This window comes from Lissotriton vulgaris, chromosome 10, assembly GCF_964263255.1.
Source record: "Lissotriton vulgaris chromosome 10, aLisVul1.2, whole genome shotgun sequence".
Taxonomy (NCBI): domain Eukaryota; kingdom Metazoa; phylum Chordata; class Amphibia; order Caudata; family Salamandridae; genus Lissotriton; species Lissotriton vulgaris.
In genome coordinates this window covers 19,815,820-19,830,139 of record NC_141698.1, presented here as the reverse complement: position 1 = coordinate 19,830,139, position 14,320 = coordinate 19,815,820, and the positions used below count along the sequence as shown (strand labels likewise).

The 14,320-nt window shown below is 49.6% G+C and overlaps 1 protein-coding gene across 4 annotated transcripts in view; it reads left to right on the top strand.

The window, feature by feature from the left end:
• LOC147684356 (ras-related protein Rab-7a-like) overlaps positions 1-14,320 on the top strand; it is a 143,773-nt gene that overhangs the window by 96,624 nt on the left and 32,829 nt on the right. For all 4 annotated transcript variants that reach the window (XM_086940256.1, XM_086940259.1, XM_086940257.1 and 1 more), the window contains exon 3: positions 13,602-13,728. In XM_086940256.1, coding sequence (XP_086796382.1) covers positions 13,602-13,728 — 127 coding nt within the window. The remainder of the gene's footprint in view (positions 1-13,601; positions 13,729-14,320) is intronic.

Here is a 14,320-nt window from a genome sequence, read left to right as displayed (position 1 = left end):
CTATTCTCATCCCACTAAAACCACTGAACAAAAATCCAACGGATATTGTGGTGCTGAAGCGCACCCAACGGACCAATTCCCTGCCCAAGGAAAGACATACAGTAACTGTGAGTGACAATAAATTGGACAGCCAACAATGCCTCGCTGATGTGAGTTGAGGCTATGGAGAAAAAGAAGATAACGACAAAGAAGCCTTCATCATATCATTTGCTGCACAGTCAACCAAACTTGTGCGCCTAGGCCCCTGTGTGTGATTGAAATGTTGAGCTAAGTGGTCACAGCCCTCATTGACACAGGAACTTTTGTAAATATCGTTTGAGAGGTTCGATCATCCATCCACCCTTGGCAAGACGAAAACAATACTCTTTGCATATGGCAGCGATGATCTCGTTCCACTGCGAGCGGTCTATACAGCAGAAGCAAAGCATGAGGCAAATCATGAGGCGAAGCCTACACCAGCAACATTCATCCACTGCCACCAGAGATGGCATCCTCCTCAGCTGCAATACAGCAGAGTCTCTGAAGCTAGCGGCGTTTGCCAGTCAGGTGAACCGCAGTAATGTTTAAGACCGAGTCAATGGCTATCCTCAGTTGTTCAAAGGTGTGGGGGGTCTCAAGACCGAACCAGCAGAACTGCACATTGATAGGTCATTGAAACCCACTGTGATCTGATATTGGAGAATCTAGATCCATTTGAGAGATACGGTGGAGGCCGTGCTGAGCAGCTGCAAGACCTCAATGTGATTGAAAGGAGGGTCACTCCCCGGTTGTCCCTATGGTAGTGGCATCAAAAGCAAAACAGCCAGGGGGTATGCGAATCTGCATAGACATGCCTCTGCCTAATACAGCAATTAAAAGAGAGAGGCACATCATGCCAACCTTTGAAAATTTACCACATGATTTGAATGTCGCCCGATGGTTTTCAAAGTTTGATCAGAAAGTCAGACACCACCAAACACAACTGATTGAGGCCGGCTGAAACATAGCAGCATTCTTCACGCATATCATGCTGAGCTTATACATGAGGCTGGTTTTTGGGATTTCCTCGACCTCCAACGAATTCCAAAGATGATCCTGGGGACACTGGAGTGCTAAATGCATGTGGTGACATATTCATATACGCCCAGACTGTACATGAACACAACATGCAACTCCGAGCAATGCTAAGAAGAATAGCGGAGTGGGTACTCGTTCTACATTAACACATCCACGTCACTGACAACGTGGAGATCTATGGCAACATCTTCTCGAGTGACGGTGCGAGCGCAAATCATCAGAAAGCGAAGAACATTCGAGAGGTAAAAGCACTGTGACGGAGATCTGGAGCTTTCATAGAATGGTCACATATTGTGTCTGGTTCATTTCTTGACTGGCCTCCCTGATGGAGCTGCTATGACCTCTCACAAAGAAGGGAGGACCTTGGCATTGGGGAAATGCCCGGGAGGTGGGATTCCAGGAGGTAAAAACGGCATTACTCTGTGATACTGTTGAATGAGCATCCAGGCAGCGCGTTACTCTGCTGCATAACATAATTCTTAGGAGCTGAGTTGGCGAGCATTATTTGACGAACCGGACTATTTTAGAAACTGAAATTTAGCGATTTTAAAATTGTATGAAAAATGTATTTTATTCACTGAATTTGCAGACAGCATACCTGTAGCTGACCCGCATTCATTTGCTAGCACATTTTCACCCGGTACCTGCCGATCTAGGGCAAGGCACCGAGCACCAGGGACTTTAGTGGCGGCCATCTTAGGTCGGGACAGAGCGGTGAGAGCGCTCTAGTCTCGGGCATAAAAGGAATCGGTTCCTGTCCGCGCCTCGTCAGCGCCAGAGTCCAGCCTGAGTCGGCCCGTCTGTGCCCGTCCGGGCCAGGCCGGGACACTGGGCACGGATGTCTGCCCCACCTACTTCAGGGATGACAACAAGTGAGCAACTCGGGGCTCTTCGCCCCATGAGAGATAAGAACTGTATTTCCTTGAATCCATTACTTGCTGGAGCACAAGCATGCCCTCATTGCACCCTCTCTCTTACTAACTATCAGCCCTATCCCGAAGCTAAACACGGTACTAATAACAAAGCCTATTCCCTGCGAAAGGGCCCCTGTGATTTTACATTTTATACGGTAAACTGTAAATCATTACCACAACACAAACTGGATATCTTCCATCTTCTAATGGAGGAAAAGCCTAGTGCGGTATTTCTGACGGAGACGTGGCTCCACGATAGTGCAGGTCCAGATGTTGCAACCGCCTTCCCTCGAGTTACGCTATTGTAAGAAAGGACCGAGTAGGACAAGTAGGCGGGGGGGATTGCAATTATTTACAATAGAGTTTAAAATCAAAGCTGGCACTGCCCCCGGGTACTTACAAGATCTTGCCAAGCCCTATTTCCCCAACCGCAACCTTCGCTCTTGTACAGCAGCGAATTTTGCTGTTCCCAGGTACAAACTGGCCAGAATGGGTGGGAGATCCTTTTCCTACCTAGGGCCCACCCTCTGGAACACACTCCCCCCCCCCCCCCCCCCCCCCTCATACGCAAAGAAGAAAATCATCTGAGATTTAGAAAAAGTGTTAAAACTTGGCTGTTTGACAAATAGTTGGCTGCTGACTGTCTCCTCTCCTGTTGTGTTTTGGGCTCTGTTATCTTGGCGCCGGGAAACCCTTTGTGGGTAGCTGCGCGCCTTATAAGTGCTATAAAATAAATAAATAAATAAATAAATAAAATACTGCAATGAGATATGTTGATCCTCGAAAGTTCATGTGCCGCTGGGGTGCCGTCCGGGCCGGACTGGGAACCGAAACCCGCCCTGGCAAACTGCTCGCCCCCCCCCCCCCGTGGTGAGGGGCGGTGCTGCCAAGCAGTTTGCGAGGGCCAGTTTCGGCCGATTTTGTTACAGGGGGCCGATATTGCCGGCCCTTGGTAACAAACACAGCCCCCGAGGGGCCCAAAATCGGCCCCCACCCTAGAGGCCCACCGAGGAAACGCTCTGTGCCCGCTACGGCCAGGGTGCCGCACTGCTTCAAAAAGCAAGTGAAGATACAGGGGGTCCTGTAGCTTTTAGCAGCCATGCCTTGACTGAGTCAAAGCAACCTTATATACAAATTGAAAGAGAGGCGCTGACCATCAGGTGGAGGGTGCCAACATTTTCACCATATGTGTAGGATTTTGAAGCAATTTTGGATCGTAAGTCACTAGTTCCTCTTTTAAGGGAATATCCATTCTGCCTCCTCTCAATCAAAAAGTTTCAGAAATACAATTTCACAATTAAGTTCCAGCTGGGGTGCAACAACCAGGCAGGTTTTTTTCTAGGCACCCGGGGTAAGGGGTTGCAGATCCAATTGAAGACACAGAAAAGCAAAATAATTTCATCACTGACTTGAACTGCCTGAAAGCACTATCCTGGCAGGAAATAGCAGCCGTATCAATGGAAGATGAGTGCCTCCAACTGGCATGGGAGGCCGCCACAACAGATGTATGGGCTCTGTTCCTAGGTCAGGTGAATGGATGAGGCATGGTCAGCAGACCGGACATGCTGGCGCTGTGGAAGGCCCACCACGAATGAAGTGTCATGAATGATGCAGTGCTGCTGAGGGGATCCCGCATTGTTGTTCCTAGGGCCCGCCAGAGCCAGGTCATTCAACGGGCGCACTTGGGACATCAGCGCATCGTAAAAACCAAAGCACGACTCACTGAGAAGCTCTGGTGTCCCATTGACCAACAGGTGGATCAGATGATCTGAGCATGTTTATGGTGCCAGGCCATTGGAGGTCTAGAATCACTGTCCGTGCCAGTGCCCGCTGAAGAGCCCTGCTCAAAGCCATGAGAGAACTTAAGCAGCGATTTCAATGCTTTGCCTGATGGAAACCAAGTCCTGTTAATGATAGACACCTACTCAAAATTCCTGGTGACAGAAACAGATAACCTTTGAGAAAGTGCATCCCAAATTGGAAAAGATTTTTCCGCTTTTGGTGACCCCGACCAGTTGAGGATTGCCAGTGGCCTGCCCTTTCAGGGCTCGGTTTTCAGCTACTTGGGTGAACCACCGAAAAATCATGCTTGGTGGCCGCAGACCAATGGGGAGGTAGAACGCTTCATGCGCACCCTGAATATGACCATGTGAATTGGGATGAACATTAGCGGAGTGTGGAGGCTGTGATTCATCCGCTTGTAAGAGTTTATCGCCCATCCCTGAAAAAAACTGTGGATCTGATGTTTGGGCGACCCGTGGGAGACCTGTTACCCACAGATACCTCATGGGTCCCTAACCCATATGATGCACCTGGGACCTTGCACAGAAGGACGAACTACAACAGCCGGGTCAGCCACAAGAGGCGGGCATGCCTGTGGCCCTGAGGCTGGAGCACTGGGACTTGATGAGGACAGGAATCTGGGAATTAAATTCTGCACCCTTTTGAGGGCCAAGCATGGGGAAATGTTGGCCTAAAGGTGACAACGGCCATGACAAACAGGGGTGACCAGCTCCTAACCCACAACACGTCCTGGTTCAAAAAGATACCAAGGCCTGGATGCTTCGAAAGAGAGGAGGCCAAGGTGAGGTGAGGGCGCGGAAGACCTGGAATTGTCAAGGTGGGCCGATCCTTAACAACCTGAACGACACCGAGCAACGAAACCAAAGACCATGCAAGCACCTGGTAATAATCAGGGTGGTGAGACCGAGAAGGAGAACCAGGCCCTACTGGCAGCTGGGAGACCGCCTCCCACACAGGTCAAGGAAGAGGTTGGTACAATCTTCACTGAAATTTAATATCTAGCAGACAACCGCGCCAAGACGCCTTCGGGCAACCGCACGCTTTATAAACATTATCAGTATCAACCCACCACCATTAGTGAGTTTACAGAACTATGCCTGGTAACTGGAGGGGCTGCATTTGTCTGAGACGTCCAGTTGTGTTTGTTTGGAAAAGTTTTGGGGGGGGGGGAGATTGAGGGACGTAGTGTATGGTACCGGAGAGGTGCAGCCCGACTACGTCAGGCACACTTTGACGCATGCACCTTGGTGACCAGAGGCAGTCACTAGATCCAATAAATGGGACTGGTCGGTGCCTGGCCCGGCAGTTGTGACCCAGCCCCAGCATAGGGTGTGGGTCATGCGAGCCACCGTACTTTGTTGCAGCTTCCTGCACCGGCGCACCACAAGCCCTCCATGTGACCCAGTATGTACAGACCTACGCACTCGAGGGCAGGCTCGGTCTCCAGACACCCAAAACAAAAACGGAATCACTTGACCACAGATATATATAAACATTGTCCTCCTTAGGGTGAAGCTGGGTCAGTTGAGGACATCTGTCTTGATGCTATCCCAAAAAGATGGGTGCCCACGTGGCTCAAAAACAAATTTAAAGAAACATCGTCCCATTTTTAGCTTGACTCTGATAGCAGTAGAAACGCTGGCTCCCCCGGTGGCCGTTTATCCTCAAATCTATTTTATCATCTGTAAAGAGAGACAAATGCTTTTCATACACAATCAAAACATATTCAAAAATATAAAAAATAGTTACAACAGAAAAAAGTACTATTCAATTATTTTAGAAAAGTGATCTATAAAGTACAGGTCGAGTTAAAAAAAAAACGGCATTAATTTTGTGCAGTCTGTCATGCTTGGAAATTTGTGTTATTTTCGTTCCTAGCTCAGAACAGGTGGGAATTGCTTTGGGGAGGATCTCTCAGGGTTGGGGGTCTCCTCCCACCATGTGCCACTCTGCGGCATCTGGTTAGAAAAAGCTGGGAGGACCCTGGGAAACCATCTTTTTAGCAGGAATAACCCAAAATGCAAGGCTTAGGAAATACATTGGACCATAATGTTGCAATGCAGTGCTTCCTATAAAAAAAAATGAATGCATTGTGGGAGTTGTAGTCTTCTGTTAAACCAGATTAAACTGAGGTGCTGGCTCTGCACAAGAAGATGGTGTGGTCTAGAAACTGTCTCTCGGGTTTGTGGAACAGCTTGTGTCCGAGCCTACGTCTTGGTGGGTAGGGTTGCGGTGAGGGAATAAGGACTCTTTTGCCAAAGCCCCAATCGGCATATAGGTGTTTTTTTAGGCCAATTTGAGACCTTAAGAGCAAGGCACAGATATACTTCTGGGCAGTAATGTAGGCCCCAACATCCAGTGGTAGGGACCTCTGCGGATGGCCAGAAGCATGGTCCTTGCATAGCCCCCCCTTGCTGCTCCCCCATGGCCTCAACATATGAAGTGTGGCATGGTATAAATAGTTTGATACAGTTACGTCCTCATTCTGAGAATCCTGCTTTTTGGGGAGGTAATTCTGCACCCAGTAAATATTGATACCACAGGATCCAGTATTTTCTAAGTGGGGTATTGTTATTGCATTTATATAGCGCTTACTACCTCTGGTGAGGAGTTGAAGCGCTTTACGGCGCTACTCTGGAACCCAAGGTTAGTGATTAATCCAGTGGTTAAATGTTGGTTATTGCGATAGTCATGTGCTCTCGAGAAAAATAAACCTTGCATGCTTTTACTCAGTTACTTTGTGGTAGATTATATTAATACCAGTTAGCTGTGGTCATTAATGGGAATGCGTGGTGTAAGGTGAGTGGTATATTACCTCCTCTTTGTGAGAATCGAAGTAACAAGGGACACTGAAAGTTCTTTCCCCATCTGAGTCACAAACTCCTCCTCTCGTTCTTTCTCACCCAAATGTTGTGGCATATACTGCATGCATTCCTTGCAACCCCGAATTTGGTGCAAAAGAAAATTCTCCCCCTGAAACTGGCACTCAGATTAAGTTTATTAGTTTAATAAACAAATAATTTGAAACATGTACTCTGAAAAAAACATTTACTTAAAAAATATTTGGTCTGAAAAAAAAACGTGAAAGTTAAACTTTGAACTATTACCTTGAATTGGCGCCCAAACTGGCCGGGACTGGAGTTCGAATTGCACATTTTACCCCAGACAAGAAAGGGTAACAGTTAAAATCAAAGGTACTGCTAGGTGCAGTGATTTAAAAAAGGCAGATTTAATTTGTTTGTCCAAACTTTTTGGAATTAAAAGTTTTCAAACTAAATATAAAATTCAGAGATTGTAAACAATTTCAAACTCTCCAAGCATTTCAGACTAAAATGTATTTCAAACTAAGTGTTTCACTGCATTCACCTTGTCATAAGGATACATATGTGTTGATCAGGATACACAGGTTCTGTTGACCTCTGACCCTGGAGTCCTAAAGGGGCAGTTTGGAGAGTGCTACAGGCCTCCCTCACGCCTTTTGGAAGGTGCAGTGAGGGACATTAGACCCATTAAAGATGAACTTGTCTTACAGATACCTGAGACCTGGTGAATATGCTGGGGTCCACAGTAGATTTTCACCTTTTCTCACCATAAGCGAGGGGTGGACCCTCTGAATGGGGCCCGTTGGAGATCTGCGGATTTGGAGATAAAACAACAGTCACTTATTCCCACAGTGCTACCCTCTCTTTCTGAATGCGCCTTGAAGAGAGGGCACCGCTACAGCAGTGCTGTAAAAACAAATAAATCAGATACAAATAATTAAGAGATTAAGTGTTAATTTAATTTATCTGGCTACCTATTCAGCGATTAAATGAGACTTGCAGATGAGCGGGCCTCGAGAACCTGGAACATTCTGTGCTGCAGTGGGCTGGCCTCGAGAACCTGGAACATTCTGTGCTGCAGTGGGTGGGCCTCGAGAACCTGGAACATTCTGTGCTGCAGTGATCTGGCCTCGAGAACCTGGAACATTCTGTGCTGCAGTGGGCGGGCCTCGAGAACCTGGAACATTCTGTGCTGCAATGGGTGGGCCTCGAGAACCTGGAACATTCTGTGCTGCAGTGGGCGGGCCTTGAGAACCTGGAACATTCTGTGCTGCAGTGGGCGTGCCTTGATAATCTGGAACATTCTGTGCTGCAGTGGGCTGGCCTCAAGAACCTGGAACATTCTGTGCTGCAGTGGGCTGGCCTCAAGAACCTGGAACATTCTGTGCTGCAGTGGGCGGGCCTCAAGAACCTGGAACATTCTGTGCTGCAGTGGGCTGGCCTCGAGAACCTGGAACATTCTGTGCTGCAGTGGGTGGGCCTTGAGAACCTGGAACATTCTGTGCTGCAGTGGGCTGGCCTCGAGAACCTGGAACATTCTGTGCTGCAGTGGGCGGGCCTCGAGAACCTGGAACATTCTGTGCTGCAGTGGGCGGGCCTCGAGAACCTGGAACATTCTGTGCTGCAGTGGGCGGGCCTTGAGAACCTGGAACATTCTGTGCTGCAGTGGGCGTGCCTTGATAATCTGGAACATTCTGTGCTGCAGTGGGTGGGCCTTGAGAACCTGGAACATGCTGTGTTGCAGTGGGTGGGCCTAGATAATCTGGAACATGCTGTGCTGCAGTGGGCGTGCCTTGATCTGGAACATTCTGTGCTGCAGTGGGCGTGCCTTGATAATCTGGAACATTTTGTGCTGCAGTGGGCGTGCCTTGATAATCTGGAACATTCTGTGCTGCAGTGGGCGTGCCTTGATAATCTGGAACATTTTGTGCTGCAGTGGGCGTGCCTTGATAATCTGGAACATTCTGTGCTGCAGTGGGCGGGCCTTAAGAACCTGGAACATTCTGTGCTTCAGTGGGTGGGCCTCGAGAACCTGGAACATTCTGTGCTGCAGTGGGCGGGCATCAAGAACCTGGGACATTCTGTGCTGTAGTGGGCAGGCCTTCAGAATCTGGAACATTCTGTGCTGCAGTGGGTGGGCCTTGATAATCTGGAACATTCTGTGCTCAGTGGGTGGGCATCGAGAACCTTGAACATTCTGTGCTGCAGTGGGCAGGCCTTCAGAATCTGGAACATTCTGTGCTGCAGTGGGTGGGCCTTGAGAACCTTGAACATTCTGTGCTGCAGTGGGCGGGCCTTGAGAATCGAACATTCTGTGCTGCAGTGGGCAGGCCTTCAGAATCTGGAACATTCTGTGCTGCAGTGGGAGGGCCATGAGAACCTTGAACATTCTGTGCTGCAGTGGGCAGGCCTTCAGAATCTGGAACATTCTGTGCTGCAGTGGGTGGGCCTTGAGAACCTTGAACATTCTGTGCTGCAGTGGGTGGGCCTTGAGAATCTAACATTCTGTGCTGCAGTGGGCAGGCCTTCAGAATCTGGAACATTCTGTGCTGCAGTGGGTGGGCCTTGAGAACATTGAACATTCTGTGCTGCAGTGGGCAGGACTTCAGAATCTGGAACATTCTGTGCTGCAGTGGGTGGGCCTTGATAATCTGGAACATTCTGTGCTGCAGTGGGTGGGCATCGAGAACCTGGAACATTCTGTGCTACAGTGGGTGGGCCTCGAGGACCTGGAACATTCTGTGCTACAGTGGGTGGGCCTCGAAAACCTGGAACATTCTGTGCTGCAGTGGGCAGTCCTTGCTAATCTGGAACATTCTGTGCTGCAGTGGGTGGGCCTTGAGAACCTGGAACATTCTGTGCTGCAGTGGGTGGGCCTTGATAATCTGTAACATTCTGTGCTGCAGTGGGCGGGCCTCGAGAACCTGGAACATTCTGTGCTACAGTGGGCGAGCCTTGAGAACCTGGAACATTCTGTGCTGCAGTGGGGGGCCTTAAGAGCCTGGTACATTCTGTGTGGCAGTGGGCGGACCTCGAGAACCTGGAACATTCTGTGCTGCAGTGGGCGGGCCTTGAGAACCTGGAACAGTTTGTGCTGCAGTGTACGGGCCTTAAGAGCCTGGTACATTCTGTGTGGCAGTGGGCGTACCTCGAGAACCTGGAACATTCTGTGCTATAGTAGGCGGGCCTTGAGAACCTGGAACAGTTTGTGCTGCAGTGGGAGAGCCTTGAGAACCTTGAATATTCAGTGCTGCAGTGGGCAGGCCTTCAGAATCTGAAACATTATGTGCGGCAGTGGGTGGGCCTTGAAAACCTGGAACATTCTGTGCTGCAGTGGGCGGGCCTTGAGAATCGAACATTCTGTGCTGCAGTGAGCAGGCCTTCAGAATCTGGAACATTCTGTGCTGCAGTGGGCAGGCCTTTAGAATCTGGAACATTCTGTGCTACAGTGGGTGGGCCTTGAGAACCATGAACATTCTGTGCTGCAGTGGGTGGGCCTTGATAATCTGGAACATTCTGTGCTGCAGTGGGCAGGCCTTCAGAATCTGGAACATTCTGTGCTGTAGTGGGCGGGCCTTGAAAATCTGGAATATTCTGTGCTGCAGTGGGTGGGCCTTGAGAATCGAACATTCTGTGCTGCAGTGGGCAAGCCTTCAGAATCTGGAACATTCTGTGCTTCAGTGGGTGAGCCTTGAAAACCTGGAACATTCTTGCTGCAGTGGGCGGGCCTTGAGAATCGAACATTCTGTGCTGCAGTGGGCAAGCCTTCAGAATCTGGAACATTCTGTGCTTCAGTGGGTGGGCCTTGAAAACCTGGAACATTCTGTGCTGCAGTGGGCGGGCCTTGAAAATCTGGAACATTCTTTGCTGCAGTGGGCGGGCCTTGGGCGTCTAGAACATTCCTTGCTGCATTGGGTGGGAAGTGCTCAGCCCACGTGTTAGTGGTGGAAACCTCATCACGTGGGCGAACCACTACGTGTCCCACCCAGGCCACATCTTGGCACTCCTCCCCCTCAGGCTGTGCTGGGCATCTGTCTACTCATAAGCCAGGGCTGCTGAGAGGGCAGTTTCGGGAGCTCGGCGCCTTGCAGGAAGTTGTGGGCAGGAAGCCACGGGTCACCACGTGGCGCTTTTTTCAAACCGCAGCGCTGACTTTGCCAAGTCTCTTTAGAGTTAGGAAAACACGGTTAGTTGTTTTTATCTTTAAAGGTTTTTCAATTTAAGCCAATCTACCAATACATTACAGTTTTTTCCTTCTTAAAGGAAGGTTGAGGCCTGCCACACCGTCCGCTGTGTCAAATTGTGCAGGCTGACGTCACTCCCTCCCCCCTCGAGTATACAGACCCCTCCCCATGGAGATTGGTTAGAAATACAATACTTTTCGCTGGAAAACAAAAGTGCGTTTCTCTGAAGTTTTAGGAAGCGAAATTGCCACAGCCCATTACAAAACCGTCACCTTTGGGAATTCTAAAGCTGAACAAGATGATGAAACAACTTGCTATAAATAGTAACTTTAAAAACGTGGTTGAAAAGAATTAGAATTAAAAAAAATAGAAGGGAAAAATGTATGTAAAAGAACATATTTCACGGGCAGGGCTGGCGCAGAGGCTGCGAATGGGGCACGCCAGCCCGTGGAATCACCGTGGGGCACTTTAGTGCCCAGTGTCACGCGCCTGGCTGGGGCATGTTAGTGCACGCCGCCTCGGAGGCACTTGTCCGTGCGATAAGCACCAGTGCACAGGAGGGGGGTCAGATATGTTATTACATATAGTGTGGGTGGCTTGTGTTATCATATGGAGTCTGTTGGGATTTTGATGGGGCTTGGCGCGTGGAGTCGGAGTAAGACGTGATTACATGGCGTCTGAGTGAGGTCTGATGTTACACAGAGAGGGCTTCGGAGGTGTATTGTGACATCCGGGTGTGTTCTGCGTGGGACATCTTATGTGAATCTGGCTGTAAGTGCCAGTACGAAGGGCGAGGGTGGGTCCAGCTAGTGCTGTGGGACGTGTTACTACCTCGAACCTGGGCGAGGTGTGTGATGTGGAGGCTGGGTGGGATGTGGCATTACGTGGAGTGTGATTGGGACGTGATGGTATGTGGAGTTTGGGAAGCCTTAGTACATGTGGTCTGAGTGAGATATGTTATTACTTTGAGAGTGGGTGGGGCGTGTGGAGTCTGCGTTGCATGTTCTGTTTATGTGCAACGGGTGAAACATGGTATTAGGCTGGGTGTGGGTGGGAGTGGGTGTAGGATGTGGTAACTGGTGTCTAGGTGGGATTCATTACTATATGGAGCCTGGGCGGGACGTGTAATAATGTGGCATCTGAGTGAGGTGTGCTATTATCCAGTCTGGTTTGGATGTCTTATGTGGACTCTGGGTGGGTTGTACAAATATGTGAAGTGTAGTTGAGATGTGGTGTTAGGTTGAGGGTGACTGGGAGTGTGAGCAGGATATGTAATTTGGGTGGGATGTGTTACTATTTGGCATCAAAGTGGGTGTCTTATTATGCAGTGTGCGGTTTGGATCTGCTATCTGGAGTCTGGGTAGGTTGTGTTATGCGACATCGGAGTGGGTGTGTTATTATGCAGAGTCTGGCTTGGATGTGTTATCTGGGGTCTGGGTGGCAAATATTATGTGACATTGGAGTGGGTGTGTTATTATGCAGAGTCTGGTTTGGATGTGTTATGGGGCATCTTTGCGGAATGTGTGTTTTCACGTAACCAGTGGGGACTGTGTTCAACAGAGTCTGGTAGGCGTGTGTTATGCAGAGTCTGGTTGTGGTGTGTTATGCAGAGTCTGGTTGGGGTGTGTTATGCAGAATCTGGTTGGGGTGTGTTATGCAGAGTCTGGTTGGGTTGTGTTATGCGGAGTCTGGTTGGGTTGTGTTATGCGGAGTCTGGTTGGGGTGTGTTATGCGGAGTCTGGTTGGGGTGTGTTATGCAGAGTCTGGTTGGGGTGTGTTATGCAGAGTCTGGTTGGGTTGTGTTATGCGGAGTCTGGTTGGGTCGTGTTATGCAGAGTCTGGTTGGGGTGTGTTATGCAGAGTCTGGTTGGGGTGTGTTATGCAGAGTCTGGTTGGGTTGTGTTATGCGGAGTCTGGTTGTGTTGTGTTATGCAGAGTCTGGTTGGTGTGTGTTATGCAGAGTCTGGTTGGTGTGTGTTATGCAGAGTCTGGTTGGGGTGTGTTATGCAGAGTCTGGTTGGGGTGTGTTATGCAGAGTCTGGTTGGGTTGTGTTATGCGGAGTCTGGTTGTGTTGTGTTATGCAGAGTCTGGTTGGTGTGTGTTATGCAGAGTCTGGTTGGGTTGTGTTATGCGGAGTCTGGTTGGGCTGTGTTATGCAGAGTCTGGTTGGGGTGTGTTATGCAGAGTCTGGTTGGGTTGTGTTATGCGGAGTCTGGTTGGGTCGTGTTATGCAGAGTCTGGTTGGGGTGTGTTATGCAGAGTCTGGTTGGGGTGTGTTATGCAGAGTCTGGTTGGGTTGTGTTATGCGGAGTCTGGTTGTGTTGTGTTATGCAGAGTCTGGTTGGTGTGTGTTATGCAGAGTCTGGTTGGTGTGTGTTATGCAGAGTCTGGTTGGGGTGTGTTATGCAGAGTCTGGTTGGGGTGTGTTATGCAGAGTCTGGTTGGGTTGTGTTATGCGGAGTCTGGTTGTGTTGTGTTATGCAGAGTCTGGTTGGTGTGTGTTATGCAGAGTCTGGTTGGTGTGTGTTATGCAGAGTCTGGTTGGGGTGTGTTATGCAGAGTCTGGTTGGGGTGTGTTATGCAGAGTCTGGTTGGCACTTGTTAATATGTGTAGTCTGGGGCGTCTTGGTACATGGTGTGGGTGGGCTCTGTTATGCGGAGTTTGGTTGGGGTGTGTTATGCGGAGTCTGGTTGGGACTTGTTATTATGTGGAGTCCGGGGTGTCTTCGCATATGTGGTCTGGGTGGGCTGTGTTCTCCGGGGTCTCTCTCCCGCATGTCTCACTCATCTGCATGTTTCTTTTTTCCCGGTCACCCCCCAGGGTGGGCAAGTCGGCCCTGATGAACCAGTACGTCAACAACCGCTTCAGCAACCAGTACCGCGCCACCATTGGGGCGGACTTCCTGACCAAGGAGATGCGGGTGGACAACAGGATGGTGACAGTGCAGGTGAGTCTGGGTAATTTGCTCCTCCTGTGATGGTTACATGGACACTAAGGTGTGGTGGAGGCCGAATTAGTGCTTCATAACAGCCCAGGAAGGCGAGGAAGAAAGAGCTTAGGATCGGATGTACTGACCTACTTTACGGTTATAAACATCTGATTCACAAAATCAGAGTGTTTGCATCTGTAAAAGAGATTTTTCATGTGTCTGAACCCCATTTTAAGAGTCAATAAACTAACCCTGGGCGGAGTTCGCGAAGTTGCACTACGCGAAGCTATGCGAAGTGCAAAAAAAACTCTTTGGCACTACGCGGAGCTCCGCGAGCGGCGGAGTACAGTAGAAAAATGCTGTTAGCAGTGATTGCACAGTGCTGGATGCTTCTCCGCACTGTGCAATAATTGCGAACAGCCCCATGCACAGCGCAAGGGTACCTTTTCGGCCTCTCGAGTAGATTTTTACTCGAGCAGCAGCTTTCTCAACGCGAACGGGCAGTTTCTCAACGTGAGCGGTCGCGAGCATACGCGACCACTCGCAATGAGAAACCTGAACCCCCCCCCGCATTGAAAAATCTTGCCGGGAGGTTTATTTTCCACGCTCG